At 50.2% G+C, this 23,828-nt stretch overlaps 1 protein-coding gene across 1 annotated transcript; it reads left to right on the top strand.

Annotated features, from left to right (window-relative positions):
• Positions 1 to 1,938: 1,938 nt before the first annotated feature.
• On the top strand, positions 1,939 to 23,570 carry LHFPL4 (LHFPL tetraspan subfamily member 4; the record flags this gene model as incomplete). The annotated part of the gene is made up of 3 exons (XM_081106038.1): positions 1,939 to 2,344; positions 16,589 to 16,825; positions 20,090 to 23,570. The coding sequence occupies 3 exons, from the start codon at positions 1,939 to 1,941 to the stop codon at positions 20,188 to 20,190; spliced, it is 744 nt and encodes a 247-aa protein (XP_080962164.1). The 3' UTR covers positions 20,191 to 23,570.
• Between the last annotated feature and the right edge of the window lie 258 nt (positions 23,571 to 23,828).

The raw sequence follows: 23,828 nt of genomic DNA, 5'->3' as shown, positions 1-23,828 counted from the left end.
TTCATCTTAGCTTTTTAAAATCAAAGCTTAATCTGTCCACTTTACAGATGGGGAAGCAGAGGTTCAGAGAGCGCAAGCACAAGGTCAAAGAGGTAGTAAGGAGTCAGGGTTTGTCTGAGCGCCAACCCAGGTCGCCTTGGCAGATCCTAAGCCAAAGCTATTTCCCTACAGGGAAAGAAATGACCCGTGCGGCCTTCTAGGAGTGCCCCCAGGGTGTGCTCGGCCTCCCTCTGAGCCTGGCTTTGTTCTTAATGATGTACCCACTTCCTGCCAGGCGCTGGGGACGGTGTAAGGAAGGTAACAAACACGTTCCCACTCTCCTCCCCTGTCCCCTCACCGTGGGGCCTGTTCCTTGCCTGGCGGCCAGTGAACCCCCCACCCCCCCGCAGGCACGGGCCGCTAACAGTTTGGGGGTTCCCTCTCCCAGAGGTGTTGGCAGTTTCCTAGGAGACTCTGGGAGCCTTCAACGCCCACAAGACCCAAAGGACTGGAAGCGAATAGTGCAACTTGAGGCGCTGTGATAGGCTGTAAGGAAGGTAATGGGGAGAGAGAGATCAGTTCAAACCCTATCAAATAACACCGCGTTCGGCCCCGCCCCATTCCCATGGACTTTGCGGGGACCCACAGCCCCACAATGTAGGCTGGAAGAAGGGGGTCCCCCACACCAGAGGGCCCTACCGTGCAGGGGACTTACTGCTCCGGCTGGGCGCGCTGCGGGACCGCGCCACCCCGACCCGGTTCCGCCCCGCTCCTCACGCTCGCGGCGGGAGCGCGCCTCCGCTCGGCGCGCCTGGGCCCGGGAGCGCGCGCCTTGGCACCGGAGCGCGCCCAGGAGAGCCGAGCAAGATGGAGGCCGCGCCGCGGCCGCCGCCTCGGCTGAGGCCGCCGCTGCCCGGAGAGCCGAGCCGCGGCGCCTAGGTCGTGCCAGTCCCGGACCCGCTGCCCCGGACCGGGCCCAGGTTGGTCTCCCCGCACCCCCTCCCCGCGGCCGCAGCCTCCGTGTGCGTCCGGCCTGGGCGCGGGGCAGCCGGCCCCCCCCCCACCCCCCCGGCCCTCCCCGGGCCCGGCTGCTCTCCGGCGCCCAGGGGACATCTGCCCGCCCCTCCCAGCCCAGACTGCCTGCCGACCCCGGTCCCTCGTCCCCTGGGCCTGGCGAACCTCTCTGCCCAGCCCTGGCGCGCCAGTCCTAGGCTCCCTCCCAGCTACATCCAGCCCTGGCTTCTGAGGAGCCCCTCGGACCCCCCCACCCCGGGTCCAGACCCTGCAGTCCCAGCCCCCGACTCCTATGTAGCCTCACCCTGATCCCCCTACTTCTCTTTCTTAGACCCTCATACCAACCCCCACTCCCTGTCCCAGCCCCCATATCACCTTCCCAATCCCCCCAGGAAAGCCCCTAATACCCCCTTCCTACCCCACAGTAGACGCTCCCACTCCCCTCTCCGCAGCCCTTTCTCAGATACCCAATACCAGACCTCCTGTCCCTAATACCAGCCCCCCAACTCCCTTCCGAGCTCCCTCTATACAGCCCCTCTGCCAATCCTCCAATACCGGCCCCCAGCCCTCAGCCGCCATCCGTCTCCGCACGGTCCCTCCGCTCCCCTAACACCAGCCCCCGAGCTCCTTCCCCAGCTCCCCATGACCACTTCCTAACCCCCCATTCCAACTCCCACTGCTCACCACAGCCCCCTCACTCGCCCCAGCGCCCCAACTTTCACATGGCCCCTTCCTAAGTCACCCACAGACAGCGACCCAACACTCTCATGACCCCCTGCTAGCTTCCCCTCTCCAGGCCCCGGGGTCTTCCCGGCTCCGCCCCAGGCCCGGCTCTCAGGGCGGCTTCTCGGTGCGTCCCCAGCTCCCGCCCGGCAGCCCGGCGGTCGGTCCCGGGCCGGCGGCCCCCGCCAGCCGCCGCCGCCGCCGGCCCCGCCCCCGGGCACCATGCTGCCCTCGCAGGAGGCCTCCAAGCTCTATCACGAGCACTACATGCGGAATTCGCGGGCCATCGGCGTGCTGTGGGCCATCTTCACCATCTGCTTCGCCATCATCAACGTGGTGGTCTTCATCCAGCCCTACTGGGTGGGCGACAGCGTGAGCACCCCCAAACCCGGCTACTTCGGCCTCTTCCACTACTGTGTGGGCAGCGGGCTGACGGGCCGCGAGCTCACCTGCCGCGGCTCGTTCACTGACTTCAGCACCATCCCGTCCGGCGCCTTCAAGGCGGCCGCCTTCTTCGTGCTGCTCTCCATGGTGCTGATCCTCGGCTGCATTACCTGCTTTTCGCTGTTCTTCTTCTGCAACACCGCCACGGTCTACAAGATCTGTGCCTGGATGCAGCTCTTGGCAGGTAGGGGAGGGGCGGGGGCGGGACCCCTAGAGCAGGAGCTGGGGGAAGCGGCTCCCTCCTTCTAGCACCCTTTCTTGGTGGAATCAGAGACAGATTCTGCTCCTCCGTCTAAAAACACACCTTCGGTTGTCCCTCAGCCGTGAGGGGAGAATTCTATGAGAGAGACGCCTTAGAAATGGGTCTTTGGGGCTGTGGGGTTGGATATGGGCGGACTGCGTTTATGGGTGGGTTAGAGTTATGGTAGAGTCTCTGAGGGCCCCTGAGACACTCTGTTGGCTGTTTTAGGGGAAATAATGACCAGAATGAGGAGTGACTCTAGGTGTGAATGATGTTTGTTGTATTGAAAAAAACTTGAGATGGTGACTCAAGAGATCTGACTTTGACCTTTAACTTCCTGACATCATAAACTTGGATCTTTCACTTTAATTCTCTGGGGTTCAGTTTTCTCATCTGTAAGACAGTGGAGAGGATTCCAAGGACAAATGAGTATCTTGTAAACTTTAAAGTGCTGTGCTAAGATATAGGAGGAGGCTGCCCATAGTGTCTATTCAGTGTTTGAAGTGTGGGTGGTTGGCAGCACCTGGCAACATGGGTTTCTGGAGGACTGATCTCCATTCCCCACTCTCACTCAATGCAGGGAGGAGGGTTCTGGTGCTGTGCCCAAATGGGAATGAATTCCTAGGACCCTCTGAAATGTTTGGCTAAGACAGACATCTTACCCTAAGAATCGGAGAAGGGCCTTTGGGAATAAAAATTGCTGAGACCGTTTTTCAGGATCCATTAGAGTCCCCCACGCCTGCCCGCCTTTCGATCGAAGACAGATTTTGAAGATTCAGCAACTTGGGCATTTGCCTAATTGCAGGCAGGGAAGAGAGTTGGGCTAGGAAAAGTGGGGCCAGAAGATGGGGGAGGAGGGCTGATGAAGGCTAGGAAAAAATCTGGAGCCCTCCAGGGTGAGAGGGAGAAGGGAAAATATGATGATCATGCAACAGAGATAGTTTTTCAAAATAAGCACCTCAGAGCATTTAACAAGTGTTTTTTTTTAAATTATTATTGATTGATTTGAGAGAGAAACATCAATTTGTTCTTTCACTTATTTTTATGCATTCATTGGTTGCTTCTTATGTGTGCCCTGACTGAAGATCAAACCTGCAACCTTGGCATATCAGGATGACACTCTAACCAACTGAGCTACCCAGCCAGGGCTAGCATTCAACAAGTGTTGGCCCCTTCGAAAGAGTCCCCTGGAGGAAGTGCTTTCTCACTTGTCGATTTTTCCACTGCTGAAAACGTTGTAGGGAATTATCTTGGGTGCATGGGATGTATTCTCTTGAAGGTCAACATTGAGAGGGGAAACTCCCATCTTTTAAAGGAGGAATATGATTTTTGGAAATGGCTGGAAGTCACTCAGGGACAAGTGTGGACAATAGGATGGGTGATCAAATTGACAGTTGTCACTTGGGATGAAAGCCAAGGAGTGAGGGCAAAATCTTGAGGCTGGTTTGCTTTCCAAGGGGACTTCTACAGATGCAGGCAAGAGGTACTGGGCCACTGGAAGAATTGCCCAAACTCCCAAAAGAACTACTTTGAACAAGTTAGTGCTTATTCAGATGTGGATATCCTCTGGGCTTTTTCAATCCATTCAACTTAGATTTTTTTTAAGCAGGTAAGAAAGGGGAATTGTTAGGATATGGGACATATCTCTCCATATATCTCAGTGGTACCCAGAACATGATTTTATGTATTTAAATTCTATTCTTCTTCCAAAGGCAAGTAGGAAAGAATATATGCTCAGTTGGAACCCCCAATTCCTCAACCTTAATTTGGAGTTTGCAGATGGGTTGCTGACCTCTTGGCCTCTTAATTCTCTGTAATCCAAGTGGGTTTAATCTTGGGGACTGGGTGAACAGTTCCACAACCTCTATGTAATTATAGAGTTTCAGGGATCTTAGAGATCAGCTCCTTCAAATACCACCTTCCCCTGCCCCCCATTTTTTTTTAATTTTTAAACATATTTTTATTGATTTCAGAAAGGAAGGGAGAGAGTGAGAGAGACACCAGTGATGAGAGAGAATAATTGATCTGCTGCCTGCTGCATGCCCCACACTGGGGATCGAGCCCGTAACCTGGGCATGTGCTTTGATCGGGAATCGAACTGTGACTTCCTGGTTCATAGATCTACTCTCAACCATTGAGCCACGCTGGCCAGGCCTCCTGCCCCCATTTTAGAGAGAAGAGACTGAGCCTAGGGAAATTATGGTTTTACCCAAAGTCACACAGCCAGTAAGTGAGTAAATTAGTCTTGACTCCTAGCCCAGTGCTCTTTCTCTTGTGCTACTGTCCCACCCCTGAGGGCTGTTATTAGAGTTGAGCAGTTGATTCCATTTTGGTTAGAGATTTCTGAGTTTATTCCTTACCCGCTTTGTGGTCATCCTTATGCTATGTGCTGTGACACTAAGATCATCCCTGTCCCCAAGGATTTGAGAGCATTTTATAAGGCTATAAAATGCAGTTCCTGCTCTCAAGTTATCATCTAGTTAGATCACTATATTGGTCAGCGGTCTTTCACTAGCAAGTGACAGAAACCCAACTCAAACTGGCTTAAATAAATAAAAATAATATAGAGTATCCCTGACCAGTGTGGCTCAGTTGTTTGTAGCATCATCCTGTGCACCAGAAGGTTGAAAGTTCGATTCTTGGTCAGGGCACATGCCTAGGTTGCAGGTTCAATCTCTTGCACAGATGTTTCTTTCTCTCCCTTCCTTCCTCTCTAAAAATAAAATAATTTTTAAAAATTTTAAGTAATAAAGAGGGTAGTGTTTTTGATTCATGTAACTTAAAAGTCAAGAGTATCTGGTTTCAAGCATGGATGGATCTAGATGATCAAATAATGCCATTATAATATGTCTCTTTCCATTTCTTTGTTCCTCTGTATTGGCTTATTTTTAAGCCTGCTTCTCTTTAAAAATTTTTTAAAAATATATATTTTTATTGATTTCAGGGAGAAATGGAGAGGGAGAGAGATAGAAACATCAATGATGAGAGAGAATCATTGATTGGCTGCCTCCTGCACACCCCCCAGTGGGGACTGAGCCCACAACGCAGGTATGTGCCCTTGACCAGAATTGAACCTGGGATCCTTCAGTCCACAGGCCGACGCTCTATCCACGGAGCCAAACAAGCCAGGGCAAGTCTGCTTCTCTCTTAAAGGTGATAAATACAGCTACTAACAGCTCTGAAACTGCATTGCTATAGCTTAGCAATGCCTATTAAAAAAGAACACCTGTTACTCAATGGTTCCAGCGAAAGTTCCAGAGCTGATTCTTATTGGCTCAGTTTTGGTCAGGTGTCCACCTCTTAATGAATCCCTAGAACACGTGGGCTGGTAGTAGAGGAAGGTCAGTTCCTGCAAAGAGAAGTCACATGTGACCACTGGAAGAGGGATACTCTAGGTAAGACAAGTGCAGACAGAGTGGAAACTCAGGACAATAGAGGAGGCTATGGGCTTACTCGAAAGGTGAGACTCGAGCAGGACAGGGTGTGGACAGGTGTGAGGTTTGGGAGAGCATTCTTAATGGAGAGGAAGATCATGGACAGAGGCACAGAGGTAAGAAAGCCACGTCTGAACTGAGCGTGACATCCACATAGGGGAATAGCAGGAGGGAGGAGAGGCCAGGAAGGAGCAATAGGGCTACAAGGTGCAAGGCTCTCAATACTGAATTAAGGAGTTTGGACTCTAATCAGTAGGCAGCTATGACTGTTATTATTATTCAGGAAAAATTGTTAATATTTTCTGAGCCTTTACTAAATGCTTGAGCATTTGCTAAACGTTTACACGCATACTATTTTCTAATCCTCACAGCAATCCTATGGAATAGGTGCCATTATTGGTATATTTTTTTTTTAAATATATTTTATTGATTTCTTACAGAGAGGAAGGGAGAGAGATAGAGAGTTAGAAACATCGATGAGAGAGAAACATCGATCAGCTGCCTCCTGCACATCTCCTACTGGGGATATGCCCGCAACCCAGGTACATGCCCTTGACCGGAATCGAACCTGGGACCCTTCAGTCCGCAGGCCAACGCTCTATCCACTGAGCCAAACCGGTTTCGGCTATTGGTATATTTTTTAAGATATCTTTTTATTGATCTCAGAGAGGAAGGGAGAGGGAGAGAGACAGAAGCATCAATGATGAGAGAGAATCATCAATCAGCTGCCTCCTGCACGCCCCCTACTGGGGACTGAGCCTGCAACCCAGGGATGTGCCCTGACTGGGAATCGAACCACGATCTCCCGGTTCACAGATCGACGCTCAACCACTGAGCACACCAGCTGGGCAATTATTGATATTTTATAGATAAGAACACTGAGCCTCAAAGAGGAAGAAGTCACTTGTCCAAGGTCACACAAGTGGTAAGTGGTGGAGCCAGGATTATAACTCAGTTTTTCTGACTCTAAAGCCCAAGGATTTATAAAGGATCATGAATGGTGGGGATAGAGGCAGGATGTATTTGCCAGAAGGGTTGAATGCAAAGTAGAGAGGCTGGAAGACCCAGGTGGCTCTCTGTGGAGTTAGGGGTCAGCTTTTCAGGGCTTCTTGGGACATCTATACTCCTCTTGGCCTGGTCTTCCCTATTTACCTAGAACACACAATGTGCCAGCTTCTGTGCTAGACATTTTCACATTCATTATGTCATTTAATTTTCACCTGTTAAAATGGCTTGCCCAAAGGCCACACATCTAGTGAAGGGCGGAGGTGAGACTTAACACAAGTCCTAAAGGATCTAGAACCGGAGCCCAGGAAGGGAATACGAAGGTTACAAGTTACAGCTGTGAGCTCTGTGTACTCTGTGCCTGCCTGTGGGTGGGGTGAGGTTAGCCAAGGAGAGGTTGCTGGCTGGAGTAGACACTCAGGTTGGAAGCCTGGTTGAGGGTCTGAGGGGGCAGTGTGGGATAGTGGTTGAAAAACAGAGGACTTAAAATTCCCGTCTGCCACTTCCCAGTTGTGTGGGCTTGGATAAGTAGGTTTTCCTCTCTGAATCTGTGTCCTTATCTGTAAAATGGAGATTATTATTGTACCTACCTCAAAGGTGGTAGAAAGAAAGAAATGCAATGATGGGTGTAAAATGCAGGGTATGGTTCCTGGTGTACAATAAACACTCAATACATGGCCATTGCTATTTCTGTGACATAGTCCGAGTGAAAAGCAGTTGGTGAGGGGTCCTACTGCTCCGGTGGAAGAGTTTGAACTGATGGTCAGAGGCCTTGAGAAGTCATCAACTACCAGCTGGAAAGGGTCTTACCAGTCAGCTTGTCCAACTCCTTCACTTCACAGATAAAAAAAACCAAACTTGAGTCCCAGAGAAAAGAGACAATTTCATGGTCACAAAGTGAGACCCTCTATCCACAGAAGGGGGATGATTCTGACCACAACTCCTTTAATATTGAATGCCTACTATGTGCCACATAGTAGGAGTCACAGCAGAGAACAGAGTGTGTGAGATGGAGTGGGAGTTGAGGAGACTGACGGTGGAGGTGGCAGCAGGGGCTGGTTGGTGATTCCGAGGTGAGATCGAGGTGAGATCGTCCAGCCTTCCAGATGTGTGTTCATAATCAGCGGGGGCCTCTGGGCCAGGAACAGCCATGACAGGAGCTTCTGTCACTACAGCTAGGAATATGCATTCACATTCCTCCCCATTTTTTGCTGGTTGTTTTAGGTTTGGTTTAGGATTTTACTCATCCAGTTAAGTCTTCGTTGATGTGTATAACACTGCTGAGCGCATTGGGGGATTTCTTTCCTCCCTTCCTCTCTCCCTCTCTCATTTTCTTTCTTCCTCCCTTAACTCTCCCTCCCTCCCTTCTTTCCTTCCTCCCACCTCCCTTCCCTCTCTCTTCCCCTCCCCTCACATCCTTCCTTTACTGCCAGCCTCCTCTGTGTGTCTGGCACTGTGCTCAGCTCTGGGAATATTGACTAAGGGTCCTCACTCCCAGAGAGCTCACAGTCTAATGAAAGAGGCAGAGAAGAAAACAGACCATCACCTATGTATGGCACATGAAATGATTGGAATCACGCATAGGCTATTCTGGGGGCACAGAGGGGACTTCTGACACAGTTATGGACAACCAAGAAAGCCTTTCAAAAAGTGACAGCATTTGTGCTGAGTCTTAAAGGATGGGAGGGAAGGAGAAAGGCAACCAGGCAGAAGAGACAGCATGATCAAAGGCATGGATGTAGGAAATAGCCTGTTGTGTTTTGGGGACTACAAGCAATTAGGGCAAGGAGAGGTGAAACTGGGAGACGGAGTGTGGAGGCTTTCTGTGCCACCGTAAAACGTTTAGGCTTTATCTGTAAGCAGCAGATAGTTGTTCACTTTTTTTGTTTAAAAATTTTCCAGACATTTATTTACTTTTTGGAAAAATTAATAAATGCACATGATACAAAATCCAAAAGGCAAAAAGGTATACAATCAGGTGTAAGTCTCCTTGCCCTCATCCCTCAATGATCTTCCCAGAGGTAATCATTGTTACCAGTTCTTGAGAATCCTTTCCAAGAAATCCCATAAATATACAAGCAAATGCAAACAATAATTTGAAACATAAATCAGTTATCTATTGTTGTTTAACAAATTACCCCAGAACTTAAGGGCTTAAAGCAACAAGCATTTATAATTTCTGTTTCTGTGAGTCACAGGAATTTGGGAGCAATGTAGGTGAGTATTCTGGCTCAAGGTCTCTTATGAAGTTGCAACCAAGACCTCAGTGGGGGCTGCAGTCTTCTGAAGGTTGACTGAAGCTGGAGGGATCTAGCCACACTCATTTGTTGGCAGGAGACTTCAGAATGAGTGGAGAGACAGAGACAGGGAGAGAGAGAGAGAGAGAGAGAGAGAGAGAGAGAGAGAGAGAGAGAGAGAGAGACTAAACTGTCCACTCCCTTTCTTTGATAATAGCTTTATTGAGGTAGAACTCATATGCCATACAATTCACCCATATAACGGTATAATTCAGTGGGGTGGGGTGTTTTATTTTGTTTTTTAGCATATTCACAGAGTTGTGCAACCATCACCACAATCAATTTTAGGATATTTTCATAAATTCAAGAAGAAGCCTCATGTCCTTTAGCTATCGCTCCCTAAACAATTTCTCCATTAGGTTGCTCGGCCTCTAAGCAACAACTAATCTACTTTCTGTCTCTGTATATTAGCCTATTCAGGACAGTTCATACCAGTATAAATGGAATCATATAATATGTGGTCTTTGTGACTGGCATCTTTCACTTTGTATAATGCTTTTGAGGTTCCTCATGTTGTAGCATGTATCCATACTTTATTCCTTTTTGTGACTAATATTCCATTTTGTAAATATATCACATTTTGTTTACTAAGTCATCAGCTGGGTTGCTTCCACCTTTTGGCTATTATGAATAATGCTATGAACATTTGTGTACAAGTTTTTGTATGGACACATGTTTTCATTTCTCTTGGGTATGTACCTAGGAGTGTAATGGGTGGCTCAATGGCAACCTTATAGTTAACATTTTTTGTTGTTGCTATTAATCCTCACTTGAGGATATTTTCCCATTGATTTTTAAAGAGAGTGGAAGGGAGTGGGAGAATCAGAGAGAGAGAGAAACATCGATGTGAGAGAGACACATCGATTGGTTGCCTCCCATACTGTCTTGACCAGAGCCAGGGATCAAGCCTGCAACCGAGGTACACGCCCTTGACTGGAATCAAACCTGGGACCCTTCAGTCCTCGGGCCAATGATCTATCCGCTGAGTGTAACAGGCTAGGGCTAGTTATCATTTTGAAAAACTGCCACATTGTTTTCCAAAGTGACCACACCATTGTGCATTACCACCAGCCGTGCATGAGGGTTCCTGTTTCCTCATAGCCTTGCTATTAGCTGAGGTTTTTATTATAGCCATCATACTGGGTGTGAAGTGGTATCTCATTGTAGTTTTGATTTACATTTCCCTAATGATTAGTGATGTTGTACATCTTTTTTTTCATTTTTAAAGTAAAATGGGAACATTTTACTTTACAAGTTATATTATATAGGAAGATTATATACACAAATATTATTATTATTTAACTTTCAGTGGGAAATTACAAATGATTTTTTTCTTCTTGATGCTTTTCTGTGTTTTTAAATTTTCCACTATAATTGTACGTATTTACTGTACAAAATAAAATAGAACTACAAGGAAAATCCAGTGCTGGACTAAGAAATTATTCTCTATAAGTAGAACATTAAGTCACTGAAACCTGGATATTTGGGGGTATAGAAGGCTTTTTAAAAAATATTTTTGTACACCCTGGTGACTAGACATTATATAACTTAATATGTGATCATCCCAATAAATCCTGCACCCAGCCTAGTTATCAGAATATTATTGACTATATTCCCTATGCTGTAATTCACATCCCCATGACTATTCTATAACAACCAATTTGTACTTCTTAATCCCCCCATCTCTGCCCCCCATCTGGCAATCAACAAAAAGTTCTTTGAATGAGTCTGTTTCTGTTGTTGGTCATTTTGTTTGTAGACTCAATTGTTGATCGATATGTATTTATTACCATTTTATTGTTCATATTTTTTTATCTTCTTTTCTTCTTCTTCAATAAAACCCTCTAACATTTCATATAATATTGTTTTGGTGGTGATGAACTCCTTTAACTTTTTCTTGTCAGGGAAGCTCTTTATCTGTCCTTAAATTCTAAATGATAGCTTTTCAGGATAGAGTAATCTTGCTTTTCATCACTTTGAATATTTCTTGCCAATCCCATCTGGCGTGCAACATATCTGTTGAGAAATCAGTTGACAGTCTTTGGAAGTTACTGCTTTTCTCTTGCTGTTTTTACTCTCTTTGTCTCTAACCTTTTGCATTTTATTATGATGTGTCTTGGTGTGGCATTCTTTGAGTTCATCAGTTCATCTTGTTTGGGACTCTGTGCTTCTTGGACTTGTATGTCTATTTCTTTTACCAGGTTAGGGAAGTCTTCTGTCATTTTTATTATTATTATTATTATTATTATTATTATTATTATTATTTAATCCTATATATTTAGAATATGTTTATATTGATCTTACAGAGAGAAGAAGGGAGAGGCAGAAAGAGAGAGAGAAACATCAATGTGAGAGAGGAACATTGATCAGTTGCCTCCCGTACACACCATTACTGGGTATCGAACCCACTACCTGGGTATGTGCCCTGACCAAGAATTAAACCCGTGACCTTTCCATGTGCCTTGACCGAGAATTGAACTGTCACCTCTTGGTTCATAGGTCTACGCTCAGCCACTGAGCCACACCAGCTGGGCTAGAGACATTTTTATTATGACTGGGAGTGGTGATGGCACTGACGTGTGGCAGGTAGAAGCCAGGGATGATGTGAAATATCCCACAATGCACAGGATGGTCCCCGCCAGGAAGGATGATCAGGCCAAGCATCAGGAATGCTGCGCCCTGCACTGGTGCCTGTATCTTGCTTGAAGCAGCCAGCTCTTCAGCCAGCTGATTATTTTCAAGAGACTTGAACTCGGACTCCAAAGCCCTCAGCCTCACTTTCCTCATCCAGCAAATGGGGATGCTGAAGGCTGCCTTGCCCGTAGTCATTCCACCTCCTGATGGTTGAGCCTCTTTTCCTGGTGTAGGCTGTCCTCATGGTCTTTTCCTCTCTTCCCAGAGGTCCAGAGCAGCCCATCTGGTTTGCTTTCCTCCGTTTGCTGGATTTCTATTGTTTCTCATTCCCAGAGCAGCCTTTGGGGCCACATAGCCACCACCTAAAACCCTGCAGAGCCAAGGAAGCAGAGAAAGAGAGATGGGGAGAGACTCCACTGCCAGCCCCTCTGAGCACCCTGTTACTCAGGGTCTCAGTTCCTAGTCTGTTTCCTTCCAAGCCGTGTGTGTGGACTTGATTTCATTCCTCCCCACACAGCTCCGCTTCCGAGGTCAGAAACCATGCCTGCCAGGGTGCACAGTGCCTGGCACTCAGAATGTGTATGTGGAATGTGCAAGGGGAGAGCCAGAGAAAGGAAAGGGCCAAGAGGTATAGACACAGGGAAGGAAGAGAAGCCAGAAAAGGAAGAGAGGAGGAGGAGTGGTGAGTGAATGTTAAATGCCGAGAGATCTAAACCGAAGAGGGAAGAGCCAGGGTCAAAGGTCGAGTGGAGACTGAGCCTTGAGCACCATAAAGACTAGCCCAAGAGGGGGATGTGGAGAGGCTGTAAGGGAAGACGCAAAGGGTGGAGAGAGAAAGGAATGGACATGCGATTAGAGAGACAGACAGAGAGAGACGGTCAATGGTGAGCAGAGAGCCAGGGGGACGCAGAGCCACTGGGAGAAAACCTCTTTGAGGGCTGAACGCTGGATTGCAGGTTCTCGGTCGCAGGCCGGGAGCTTTGGCTGCTGAGCGGTTTCCATGGAGACGAGGAATGCTCCCGGTGGGAGAGGAAACACGGAACCCCAGGAGGGGCGGGCTGGAGAGAAGGAGGAGGGGCTGGCTGGGTTTGTCCTCTCCCCAGGCTCTTTCCTCATTCCTGCCTCTTGCTGGGGGTTGGGGTGTGTGTGTGTGTGTGTGAATGTGTGTGTATGTGTGTGTGTGAGTGAGTGTGTGTGAATGTGTGTGTATGTGTGTATGAGTATGTGTGAGTGTGTGAATGTGTGTGTGTATGTGTGTGCGTGAATGTGTGTGTGTATGAGTATGTGTGTATGTGTGAGTGTGTGAATGTGTGTGTGAATGTGTATGTGTGTGTATGAGTGTGTATGTGTGAGTGTGTGTGTGTATGTGTGAGTGTGTGTGAATGTGTGTGTATGTGCGTGTATGAATATGTGTGAGTGTGTGTGTGAGTGTGTGTGTGTATGAGTGTGTATGTGTGTGTGAATGTGTGTGTGAATGTGTGTATGAGTGTGTATGTGTGTGTATGTGTGAGTGTGTGAATGTGTGTGTGTGAATGTGTGTGCATGAGTATATGTGTGTGTATGTGTGAGTGTGTGTGTGTGTGAATGTGTGTGTATGTGCATATATGAGTATGTGTGTGTGTATGTGTGAGTGTGTGTGTGTGAGTGTGTGTGTAAGTGTGTGTGGGGGGGGTGGATGGGTGGGAGGCACCAGGCTAAGGGCTGCGTTGAGTCCGCTCCTTTTCTCTCATCTCTCCACCCTGAAGTTCGATTCTCCTCCCCTCTCTGACAGGGACCTAGAGGGTTTTGCAAAGTGTCAGGGACATCTGGGGAGACCAATGCATCAAGCTTTCTCCATAGGCTCCTCCTCTGTTGCCGCCCAGTAAATACTGGAGCACCCCTGGGCTCAGTTCTGAGACTCCTCTTCGAGTTTCCGTTGTGTTCAATCCCAGGGATTTGCACGCCTACAGCGCCACTGGTTACATCTCCAGCACTGATCCCCCCCCCTCCCCACAGCTTTCCTCTCCATTTGAGTGTCTAATGCAGTGGTTCTCAACCTTCCTAATGCCGCGACCCTTTAATACAGTTCCTCATGTTGTGGTGACCCCCAACCATAAAATTATTTTCGTTGCTACTTCATAACTCTAATTTTGCTACTGTTATGAATTGTAATGTATCTGATATGCAGGATATATTTTCATTGTTACAAATTGAACATAATTAAAACATAGTGATCAATCACAAAAACAATATGTAATTATATATGTGTTTTCCGATGGTCTTAGGCGACCCCTGTGAAAGGGTCGTTCAACCCCCAAAGGGGTCGCGACCCACAGGTTGAGAACCGCTGGTCTAATGGGTGTCTTCAAATTTGTTGAATTCCTTAACTCGCCCAGCTCATTTCTGTCGCAGGGCACTTTGCATTTGCCATCCCCTTGGCAGGAACTCTTCCCAGCACTTAGGTGGCCCGGTGTTCCATTGGAGCTGAGCCCCCTGTCGGAGGAGGGGAGCATTGCAGAGGGGAGGAAGCCTGCTGGATGTGTGGTCACAGTGCTGTGCTGGAGCCCTGCTTCAGCATGGGAAACAACCTAGGGGCAGGGGGACACTATCAACAGGGAGGGGAGGGGAGGCCAGAGGAGGCCAAACGAGAAGGGGGGGGAGGGAGGAGGGCCCCCACTTCGCTGTCAGGCAGGAGTCTGGGGTCTCAGGAGGAAGGTGTCAAAGCTTAGGGCCCCTCCCTATCCTGGGAACTAGATGGGCCTCGTGGACAGAGGGTAGAACTGACCCCCACCTCCACTTTGTCATTGCTGTCATCTAAAACCCAGGTTAAGGCCCTGGTTGGTTTGGCTCAGTGGATAGAGCGTCGGCCTGCAGACTGAAGGGTCCCGGGTTCCATTCCCGTCAAGGGCACATGCCTGGGTTGTGGGCTCCATCCCCAGTAGGGGGCATGCAGGATGCAGCCAATCAATGATTCTCTCTCATCATTGATGCTTCTATCTCTCCCTCTCCCTTCCTCTCTGAAATCATTACAAATATATTTTAAAAAAATAAAATAAAAATAAAACCCAGGTTAAGCACTCAGTTGGCCAGCACGGAACCTTTGGGTTTCATACACAGTAACCCTGTCGCTGGCGGTACCATCAGACACGAAGATGGCAACATCAAACTGCACTTGCCCCTCTCTGAGCCAATTAGTTATCAGAGAAATACAATGTGCTGATTGGCTCACACTTGAGTCCCACTCACTAGGATAAATACTAGGAAGAGCCCAAGAGATTGACCCAAGTGGGTCACTAAACTCAGAGGGAGCAGGTGCCCAGCAAGGAATCAGCAGGGACCCATTTTGACTCATGTTTATATATATAATTTTTTTTGCTTTTTTTTTTTTTTTAGAGAGGAAGGGGAGGAGAGAGTGATAGAAACATCAATGATGAGAGAGAATCAGTGATCAGCTGCCTCTTGCATGCTCCTCACTGGGGATTGAGCCTGCAACCAGGGCACGTGCCCTGACTGGGAATCTAACTGTGACCTCCTGGTTTATAGGTCAATGCTCAACCACTGAGCCACACCGGCTGGGCCAAATGCTTTTTTTTCCCTTTGCCTTGCCCCTCTCCCCTCATCTGAAACCAAGCCCCCTCCTTATTTGCATGATTATTATTATCATGATTAGTTTTAATAATAACAGCTAACATTTATGCCGGACTTACTGTGTCAAGCACTTCACATTTACTGCTTGTTGTAATCTTTACGATTACTTGATTGCCATCATTATCCCCATTTTACAGATGAGAAAACTGAAGCTCAAAGGTGACAGAACTGGCTCGAGATCACACATCTAGGAAATAGCTGAGCCAGGATTTGAGCCCTTTAAGGCTTTTCTCTAATGCAGGGGTCCTCAAACTTTTTAAGCAGGAGGCCAGTTCACTGTCCCTCAGACCGTCGGAGGGCCGGACTATAGTTAAAAAAAAAAACTATGAACAAATTCCTATGCACACTGCACATATCTTATTTTGAAGTAAAAAAACAAAACGGGAACAAATACAATATTTGTATTTGCATGTGGCCCGCGGGCCGGAGTTTGAGGACCCCTGATCTAATGGATCTCTCTCCCCTCATCCCCCACCTAAAGTGCAAGCCTCATGAGGCTAGAGTCCAAGTACCCTGCCCCTTGCCTAGTCCAGTGCCTGGCACAGAGTAGGTAGGCCTTCAATAGATACTACCTGAGTGGGTGAATGCCTGGCACTGTACTAAGTGTCTTTCAAGCATGACTTCACTTAATCCTCACAACCACCTTGGGAGGTAAGTATTCACCCTGATTCCCACCACACAGACAAACAGCAGGCACCCCCAAAGTCATGGCCTGAGTAAGCGAAAGAACTGAGCTCAAACCCCATCGCTCTCACCCCAGCCTGTTCTCTGAGCACAGTGCTCAACTGTGAATGAGGACGTACTTCCATATCGTGACGGAAAGGAAAATATCACTCAGTAAAATGTGAATGAACAACCGAAATAAATCAGTGGTGACGAGGATGGGAGAGGGTAAGCGTGGCCAAGCTGCTAAGGGAGGCGGCCGTGGTTGGTTCTTTTCTCATATTTCCAGGAAGGAGTTGGTGTGATGGGGGCAGGAGGGGACATTACAGGCTCCGGAAAGCGTCTGCTCTCCTGGGCAGTCGGTCATTCCAGGCCCAGCAGTTTCTGGAACCCACGGGAACCGGTTAGCAGGCTCTTGGGTTGATGAGCAGAGTGAGGAGGGCTCCCGGGGGTGCTGGGGCTCTGAGGAGTAACCATCCCCTTCTGCCTTCCTTCCCGACCGCGGGGCTGGGCCTCGCGCCCCTCAGCTCTGTGCCTCGTGCTGGGCTGCATGATCTTCCCCGACGGCTGGGACGCCGAGACGATCCGGGACATGTGCGGGGCCAAGACCGGCAAGTACTCCCTGGGGGACTGTTCGGTGCGCTGGGCGTACATCCTGGCCATCATCGGCATCCTCAACGCCCTCATCCTCTCCTTCCTCGCCTTCGTGCTGGGCAACCGGCAAACAGACTTGCTTCTGGAGGAGCTCAAGCCCGACAACAAAGGCGAGTGCACGCGTCGGAGGGCAGGGGCGGGCGGGGCGGCGTCAAGGTTAACAGCGATGCGAAACTGGGCATGGGCCAGGCAGTACGATCACCTTGAAAACTGTGGCTTTATGTCTCAGATCCGAACAGCTGCGCCCCTGGGACCCAGCAAAACCCGCCAGTGGGGATAAACCCGTGAGAAACGGGCAAGAATGCTCTTGGCAGCAGTTTCAAAATAGCAGACAACTAAAAGCAACCTACACGGCTATGGACAGGAGGCTGGATAGACAAATGGTGATATAGTCACACCACGGAATAGTTCATAACTGAAAATGAATGAACCTCAGTTTATAGTAACAGAATGGGTTCCCGCTGGAAACATACCACTGAGGGGGGGTGGTGGGGTGATGGTGGAGAATAAAGTTCCAGAAGAGGACACAGTGAAATTTATAGTGAGCTCAAACACCAAGCACCACTAAGCAATGTATAGTTTAAACACAGCCAAGGTTGAGAGCCACTGTTCTAGGAAGACAGAGCAACAAAATTGGGTTCACGTGGGAGCGGCTCAGTGGTTTTGAAAGGCTCAGTGGTTTTCCCAGTATCCCTCTGCTCACAAACACAGGGCAGCAGGCTTTGCTGCCTCCCCTGCGTCCTCAGGCACAGTGAGCAGTGATTCACACCCAGAGCTTCGGGGCTGCCTGTCCTTCCCCAGGGAGAAACACCGCCATGAGCAAGAGGAAGGTGTGCAAGCTGGGTGTTCTTTCTGCAGAACCCCACTTTAGAGCAGGGGGCTTAAGTGTTGCTAAAATAAGAATATTTATGGTGATATGGGTGTATGTGTGTGTTTTTTTTAAAAAAAACAACAAGGAAATGAGAAATATAAATGGTAGAACAGATGAGGGAAGCCAGGAGCAGATGTGGACAGGGAGGTGTATACACATTATTGGTAGAGTTACAGTTCTTGAACAGTGCTTTATACCTAGTATATTGCAATTAGAGGCCTGGTGCATGAAATTCATGCAGGGGGGTGTCCCTAGCCTGGCCTGCACCCTCTCGTAGTCTGGGACCCCTCAGGAGATGCCCGACTGCCGGCAGTCAGTCAGACATCCCTCTCACAGTCAGACATCCCTCTCGCAGTCCAGGATCCCTCTTGCAGTCCGGGACCCTTCTCCCCTTACCGCTCACCTGCTCGCTGTTCCTTACCACTGAGCTCGCTGCTCCTTAGCACTGCCAGAGAGGCAGGAGAGGCTCCTGTCACTGCCACTGCCACTGCACTCGCCAGCTGTGAGCCCAGCTTCTGGCTGAGCAGTGCTCCCCCTGTGGGAGCGCACTGACCACCATGGGGCAGCTCCTTCACTGAGCGTCTGCCTCCTGGTGGTCAGTAAGCATCATAGCGACTGGTCATTCCACCAGTCATGCCACCGTTTGGTCGATTTGCAGATCAGGGTTTTATTATATAGGATATGTATATCAGGTAACACTAAAATACAACAAAGAAACAACTTACACCTAAGGCCAGAACCTTAGGGGTTGTCACTGTTGTCAATGCTTATCTGTGTGTCTTCAAACCTGACCTGTCCCTTTACAAAACAGAGAGTAGTGTTAAGTGCTAATATGACATAGCACAGGTATCATCCTAAACAAACCCCCGCCTCAGCTCAATTTTTGTGCTCCACTCTGGAGCATGTTGTAAAGATCTGTCTCTCATTTCATGGGGAATCAACTTGCCCTGTTTATCCAGTGCTTATCATCATATGAAATAAAGGAACTGTACTTTCTTACCATTCTCCTTTTAGGGGCTCTTAGGGAGACTTCCAGGTTTTTACTATTCCTGGCAATGCTACAATGAACATTTTTGTCTGTGTCTTCTTATACACAAGTGTCTTCTTGGTGTCTTTCCAGAAGTTAAATTGCACACTTACCATTGAAATGACAGTGCCAGATTGTTCTCCACTGGAGGGCCGGTCTTCTGACCTAAGGGCCTGCCCTGCCCCCAGAGCAAGGGGAGACACTGCAGTGCTTCGAGGGACAGACCCCCGTCTGTCTGGGTGTGCGTTCTCTGCTGTGAGAAATAGTAGTCATTTTCATAGTCACACCCTTCCGTGAGCTATTAGCCTGAGCTGGGCCTATGTTTAGCACTTTCCATTAATTATATTCATCTCTTGGAATTTCTCATCTATAAAATAGGGCTAATGGTGGTGAAGACTATCTCATTTGGCGGGAGGTAGTTTGGCCTTGTGGTGGAACCCTTAGGCTGTGGAAGCAGATCATCTATATTGGAAGCAGGCTGAGCTAAGAAGTGACTTCACCTCCATGAGCCTCAGCTTTCTGCATTCCACAAAACGAGTGTGGTGGAAAGTACCACTGTATAGTTTAAACATACATATACTTATGGTAATACGGGTTGTCCTGTGAGGAAGAAAGAAAGATTGTGCCTGCAACGGAGCACGTGGTGAACGCTCTGTAAAAGCTGCCACTCCGCCCCACTCCCCGTCAGGGGGGCATCATGACCACCGTTTTACAAATGAGAGGTCCAGTCACTTGCTCAAAGCCACCTAAGTGGTGGAGCCAGAATTTGAACCCAGATCCAAGTCCAAAGACCAAGCTCTGCCCCACTGCCTGCCCCCTTTTCAGCCCTCCCTGGGCTGCTAGTTGCTAACCTAAGCTCTGAGCCTCCTGCCCCTGGATACCCTGATATCCTGTGGTTTCTGTGTCCTTGGTATGAAGTCAGGGCCTGCCCTCTGGTGGCAGCTTCTAGAAGTGCGTGGCTAAGACAGCCATCTGTCCTTTCTGGTGTGAGGTGGGCCGACTCAGCGCCCTCTCCTCCATCCCCAGGTACCTTAATAGCTCAGTGTTAAAAGTGACATCAGCGTCCAGAGAGCTCCATCCTCATGAAGAGCTCAAGATGACTGAGCCTCACAGTTCAGTTCTAAGCCAAAGACTTTCGGGACAGAAGTAAAAAATAAAATAAATTGCTATAATTTCTAGCATTTAGTATGTGCCAAACACTGCGCAGTCCTTGGCTGGGGCTCTTTATGTCTTTCTGACCCTCAGAAGCACCTTGTGAAGGAGGCTGTTCTGCCGTCTTGCAGATGAGGAAGTTGGGACTCATTGAGGTCCACTGGCCTGCTCAGGGCCATCCAGCTAGTCCGAGGCCCCGGTGGGATTTCAGAGCCTGGGCCCCCACCGCACCACTCTGCCCAGTTTTGCCCTGAGGATGGGCCAAGGGGATCCCCAATGCCCTGGTGGTCTCTGACTTTCTCCAATTCTCTCTCTCTCTCTTAGATTTTGTGAGCTCTACAGTAAGCTCCGTGTTGCGACCAGGGGGTGATGTCTCCAGCTGGGGAGTCCTCCCCTGCCCCGTTGCTCACTCACAGGGACCCTGAAGGCCAGGATCACAGCCCAGGAATTGACCTGTCCTCAGTGTGTCCCATCTCTTGCCCTCTCATCCTCCATTCAAGCTCTGAGGGAAGACCCCAATCTCAGACTGACTTCTCATCTGTTACCCGCCTGCCAGCTCCAGACTTTGAAGAGAGGTGGAGGCTGGGCGCAGCCTGGGGGGGGGGCCTGATTCTGCCCCTCCCTCAACTGACCTAAGGGAGCCGGACATCCCTTGGGGTCTCCTCTCCGCTCCCACCTGGCTGGGGGCCCGTAGTCTCCCGGGGAAGGAGGCCCTGGGATTCCAGTGCCCCAGGCTCTCTTGGTCTGGGAGCTACTGCCTGGTCGCATCTTTGCCTCCTCTGGTCCCTGCCTCTTGCAGAAACTTATTCAAGACACTGCCCCAGGGCAACCGAGCTCCTTCCTTTTTTTTGGCGGATGATGGTTCCATCACATCTTTGCAGAGCTCCAGGCACCACCAGCCTGCTCCCAGCTCTCCTGAAGGAGTCTGAGCTGCACCGAGGGAGAACACAGGGCCTCCCTGTCTACTGGCGCCCTGTCCAGCCCTGAGTCTGAGAAAGGACACACAGCCCCAGAGGGAACTGGAGACACCAGGACTCCAGGCAGCAAGGGCCAGGGGTGGCTCTGCCTGGGGCTGGCCTGGCCTCTCTGCTGGGACGTCGTGCTGCTGACTGGACCCTCGACCCCAGCTTGTTTTGTACAGCACAGACCCTTTGGCCCTGTTGTTAGGGTTGGAGGTTGGGGAGGGGCCTAACCGTGGGGCATCAGGGGAGGTACCGCCCCTCTGCCCCTTCTTGTGCTGCCTGACCCTGGCATTTGCTAAGGGCAGACACTGTCTTGCCTCTTTGATACTTTTCTGCATAACTTGAACTTGCAGGTCACCTCTGAACAGGGTACCCCCTGTCCCCATCCCCGGGCCTTGTAACCCTGTCCCCACCTCGTCTCCTCTTTGCCCACCTCTCGCCTTGCGATATGCCCAGGGTCTGCCACCTGATGGGCAGTGCTTGGAGCCGAGGCGTGTGTGTGTGTGTGTGTGTGTGTGTGTGTGTGTGTGTGTAAGTATGTGGGGGGGGGGCAGACGAGGAGTCCTCTCTCCCCCTCTCCTCCCACCATGGGGGGCATCTCCCTCCTGCTTGGCAAGAAGCAACTGAGGGAGATTTCAGGTGTTTCTGGACTTCCCTCACGGCCGCATGGACCTGGCGGGAGAGTCACCTGGCTGGGGGCGAGGCAGCCCCTTTCAGGCCCGCGTCCAGGCGGCATGTGGGCTCCTTCCAGTGTGCCTGCTTCTGGCTGCAGGGCCCACTGGAGAGGAGCCTGCGACCCACCATTCTGTTATGTTGGCTCAGCCAAAGGAGGGGAGAAAAGCAGTTAGTGCCATGTATTTGCCAACCTGTGTTCATTTCCACTGGAGTTGGACCTGAGAGGGAGGGTTTCCAAGACAGACTCTAGGAATCCTCTGTCCCAATCCCCCATCTGGACCCAACCGGGATCGGATGCTGGATCCTGGTAGGATTCCTGACACCTGGAGCTCCCCAAGTCCTGAACCTCCCCCTGGGCAAACACCTTCCCCCAGTGCTCTGCCCAGCACTGTGCCCCCTCTCTCCTGCTCCTACCAAGCCCTGCACTGCAGCCCCCACTGGCACCTTCCTCAGCGGCTGCCTGCAGGTGGGGCTGGGCACCAGGGTCCCAGGTGGAAGGGACGGGGGAGGGAAGCCTTGTGGGAGGGAGGGAGTGGGGGGCAGATCCAAACCAAAGCCCAGTGTTGGAAGGCTGCAGAGAGAGGGCCCCGAGCAAGGAATGGGGAGAAGACAGGAGTAGGAGAAAGAATGAGACAGGAGGGAGAAGGAGAGGCAGAGACAGAGCAAGGGAGAGAGGGGTGCAGAGAGGTCCAGAAATGGAGAGAGAGGAGTGAACAGAAGGGGGACCCAGAGGGACAGAGAACCTGGGAGAGCGAGGGTAGGGGACTGGAAAGAGGATTAGAGATAGGGAAGGAGGTGTTGGCAAGACAGTGGTGGGAGACCAGACTGTGATGCAGGGAGCAATGGAAGGGAAAGGAGAGGAGGAGGATGAAGGCCACAGGATGCTGAGGAAGAGGGAGCAGCTGCTTCTGTGTGTGCACTGCCCGGGGACCACCAACCCGTGTGCCTTGTGGAGAAGTTAGAACCCACCCGCTCAGAGACCAAGGACGGGCCCAGGTGGCCAGCCCTCACATCAGGGGGACAGTCCAGCTGATTTCTGAGCAGGTTAGCGCCACTGGAGCGGGTGAGTGGTAGAGAAGAGGGAGGTTTGTTCCCTTTGGGACCGTCTGACAGTGTTTCCATGTCACCATCCGCTCAGCCAGCTGCTGCCCTGGCCGAGGAATTTGGGGTTAGGAAAGCAGTGTTGGGTGGGTTGAAGGAACACCAAAATAACACTGGAAGAAAAAGAGGTCAGAGTGGGGACCAAACCACAGCTCTGTCCCCGAAGCTTCAGCAGAGGTGGGAGCAGAACGGGTAACAGGTGCTTTAGCCAGGGTCCCAGGGAAGCCATCATGGCCAGGGGACGCCTGTGGAATGGCCTCCCTGGGGTTTAGCCTTTGGGAGGAGGTGGAAGCAGAGCTGTCTCTCACACTCTTGGTCCCTGAAAGCTGAGCTTTGAGCAGGTCTCTGAGGTGACTGGGTCAGAGGGTCTGGCACTCCCCAGCTTTCTCTGCCCTGAGCTGGGGACTTCTTTCAGGACAGGCCAACGTGGCCACAACCTGGACGTGGTTCAGAGCGCTGGTTGATGAAATCCTTCTGGGTCCCTGAGATGTGAAAACTCCTCTTTGGGGACCAGTACCCATGGAGGAAAACATTGATTTCCTGAGGGCGTGAGGAGCATGGGTAGAATCGAGATCCTTGTCACGCCTGGAGCAGCCAAGACATTGGGAACTTATAGACAAGGCTGTGGGGAAATTCCTTGGACTTCGTTTGAGATTCCTGCCTAGACCCAGGGGAGTGCCCCTTCTCCAGCTTCCAGTGTGGACTGAGAAAGGGAGACCCTCTCTTGGGAGAAGCTGGGATGTTCCCAGTATAAGAAACTTCCACAGGCCCCTGCCAGGCTCAGGGCTAGCCTTTGGGTGGGATTGCAGTTTCCTGAGAAAGGAACAAGGGAGCCACAGTCCTTCCCGGAGCTCTGACCAGCAGACCTCAGAGGGCCTGTGCTGTGTGATGTTAGGATAGCTTGGTGTTGTCTACACCCCATTAGTAAGTTTTGTCTGAATGTGTCCTCACTGTTCATTGTCCCACTTGGTAACACTTATTTCGGTCCAGACCCCTTCTGCTGCTGCTGGATTTGAGCTTCAGTACAGGTGGAATGATGTTCAAATAAAGAAACACTTTACATCACCCATGCTGGCTTCTCTTTCTCTGCACCGGCCCCCAGGGGATCAAGAGGGGTGGGATTCAGCCTCACTCTGCGTCGGGTTTGGCTGCATAGTAACAGAGCTCTACTGTTGTGGCTTAGCAGGATAGTTTCTGTTCCCATCACAGGAAGTCGGAGGTAGCCAGACCATGACCAGTGTGGCCCGCGGTGTGATCAGAAACCCAGGCTCCGTCTTCCTCAGAGCCACTTCCATGGCCCAACATGGCTGCTTGGCCTCCTTGAT

The sequence above is a fragment of the Myotis nattereri genome (assembly GCF_964212035.1).
Source record: "Myotis nattereri genome assembly, chromosome: 14".
Taxonomy (NCBI): Eukaryota; Metazoa; Chordata; class Mammalia; order Chiroptera; family Vespertilionidae; genus Myotis; species Myotis nattereri.
The sequence above is the reverse complement of the archived record's forward strand: the minus strand, read 5'-3'. Positions and strand labels throughout refer to the sequence as shown.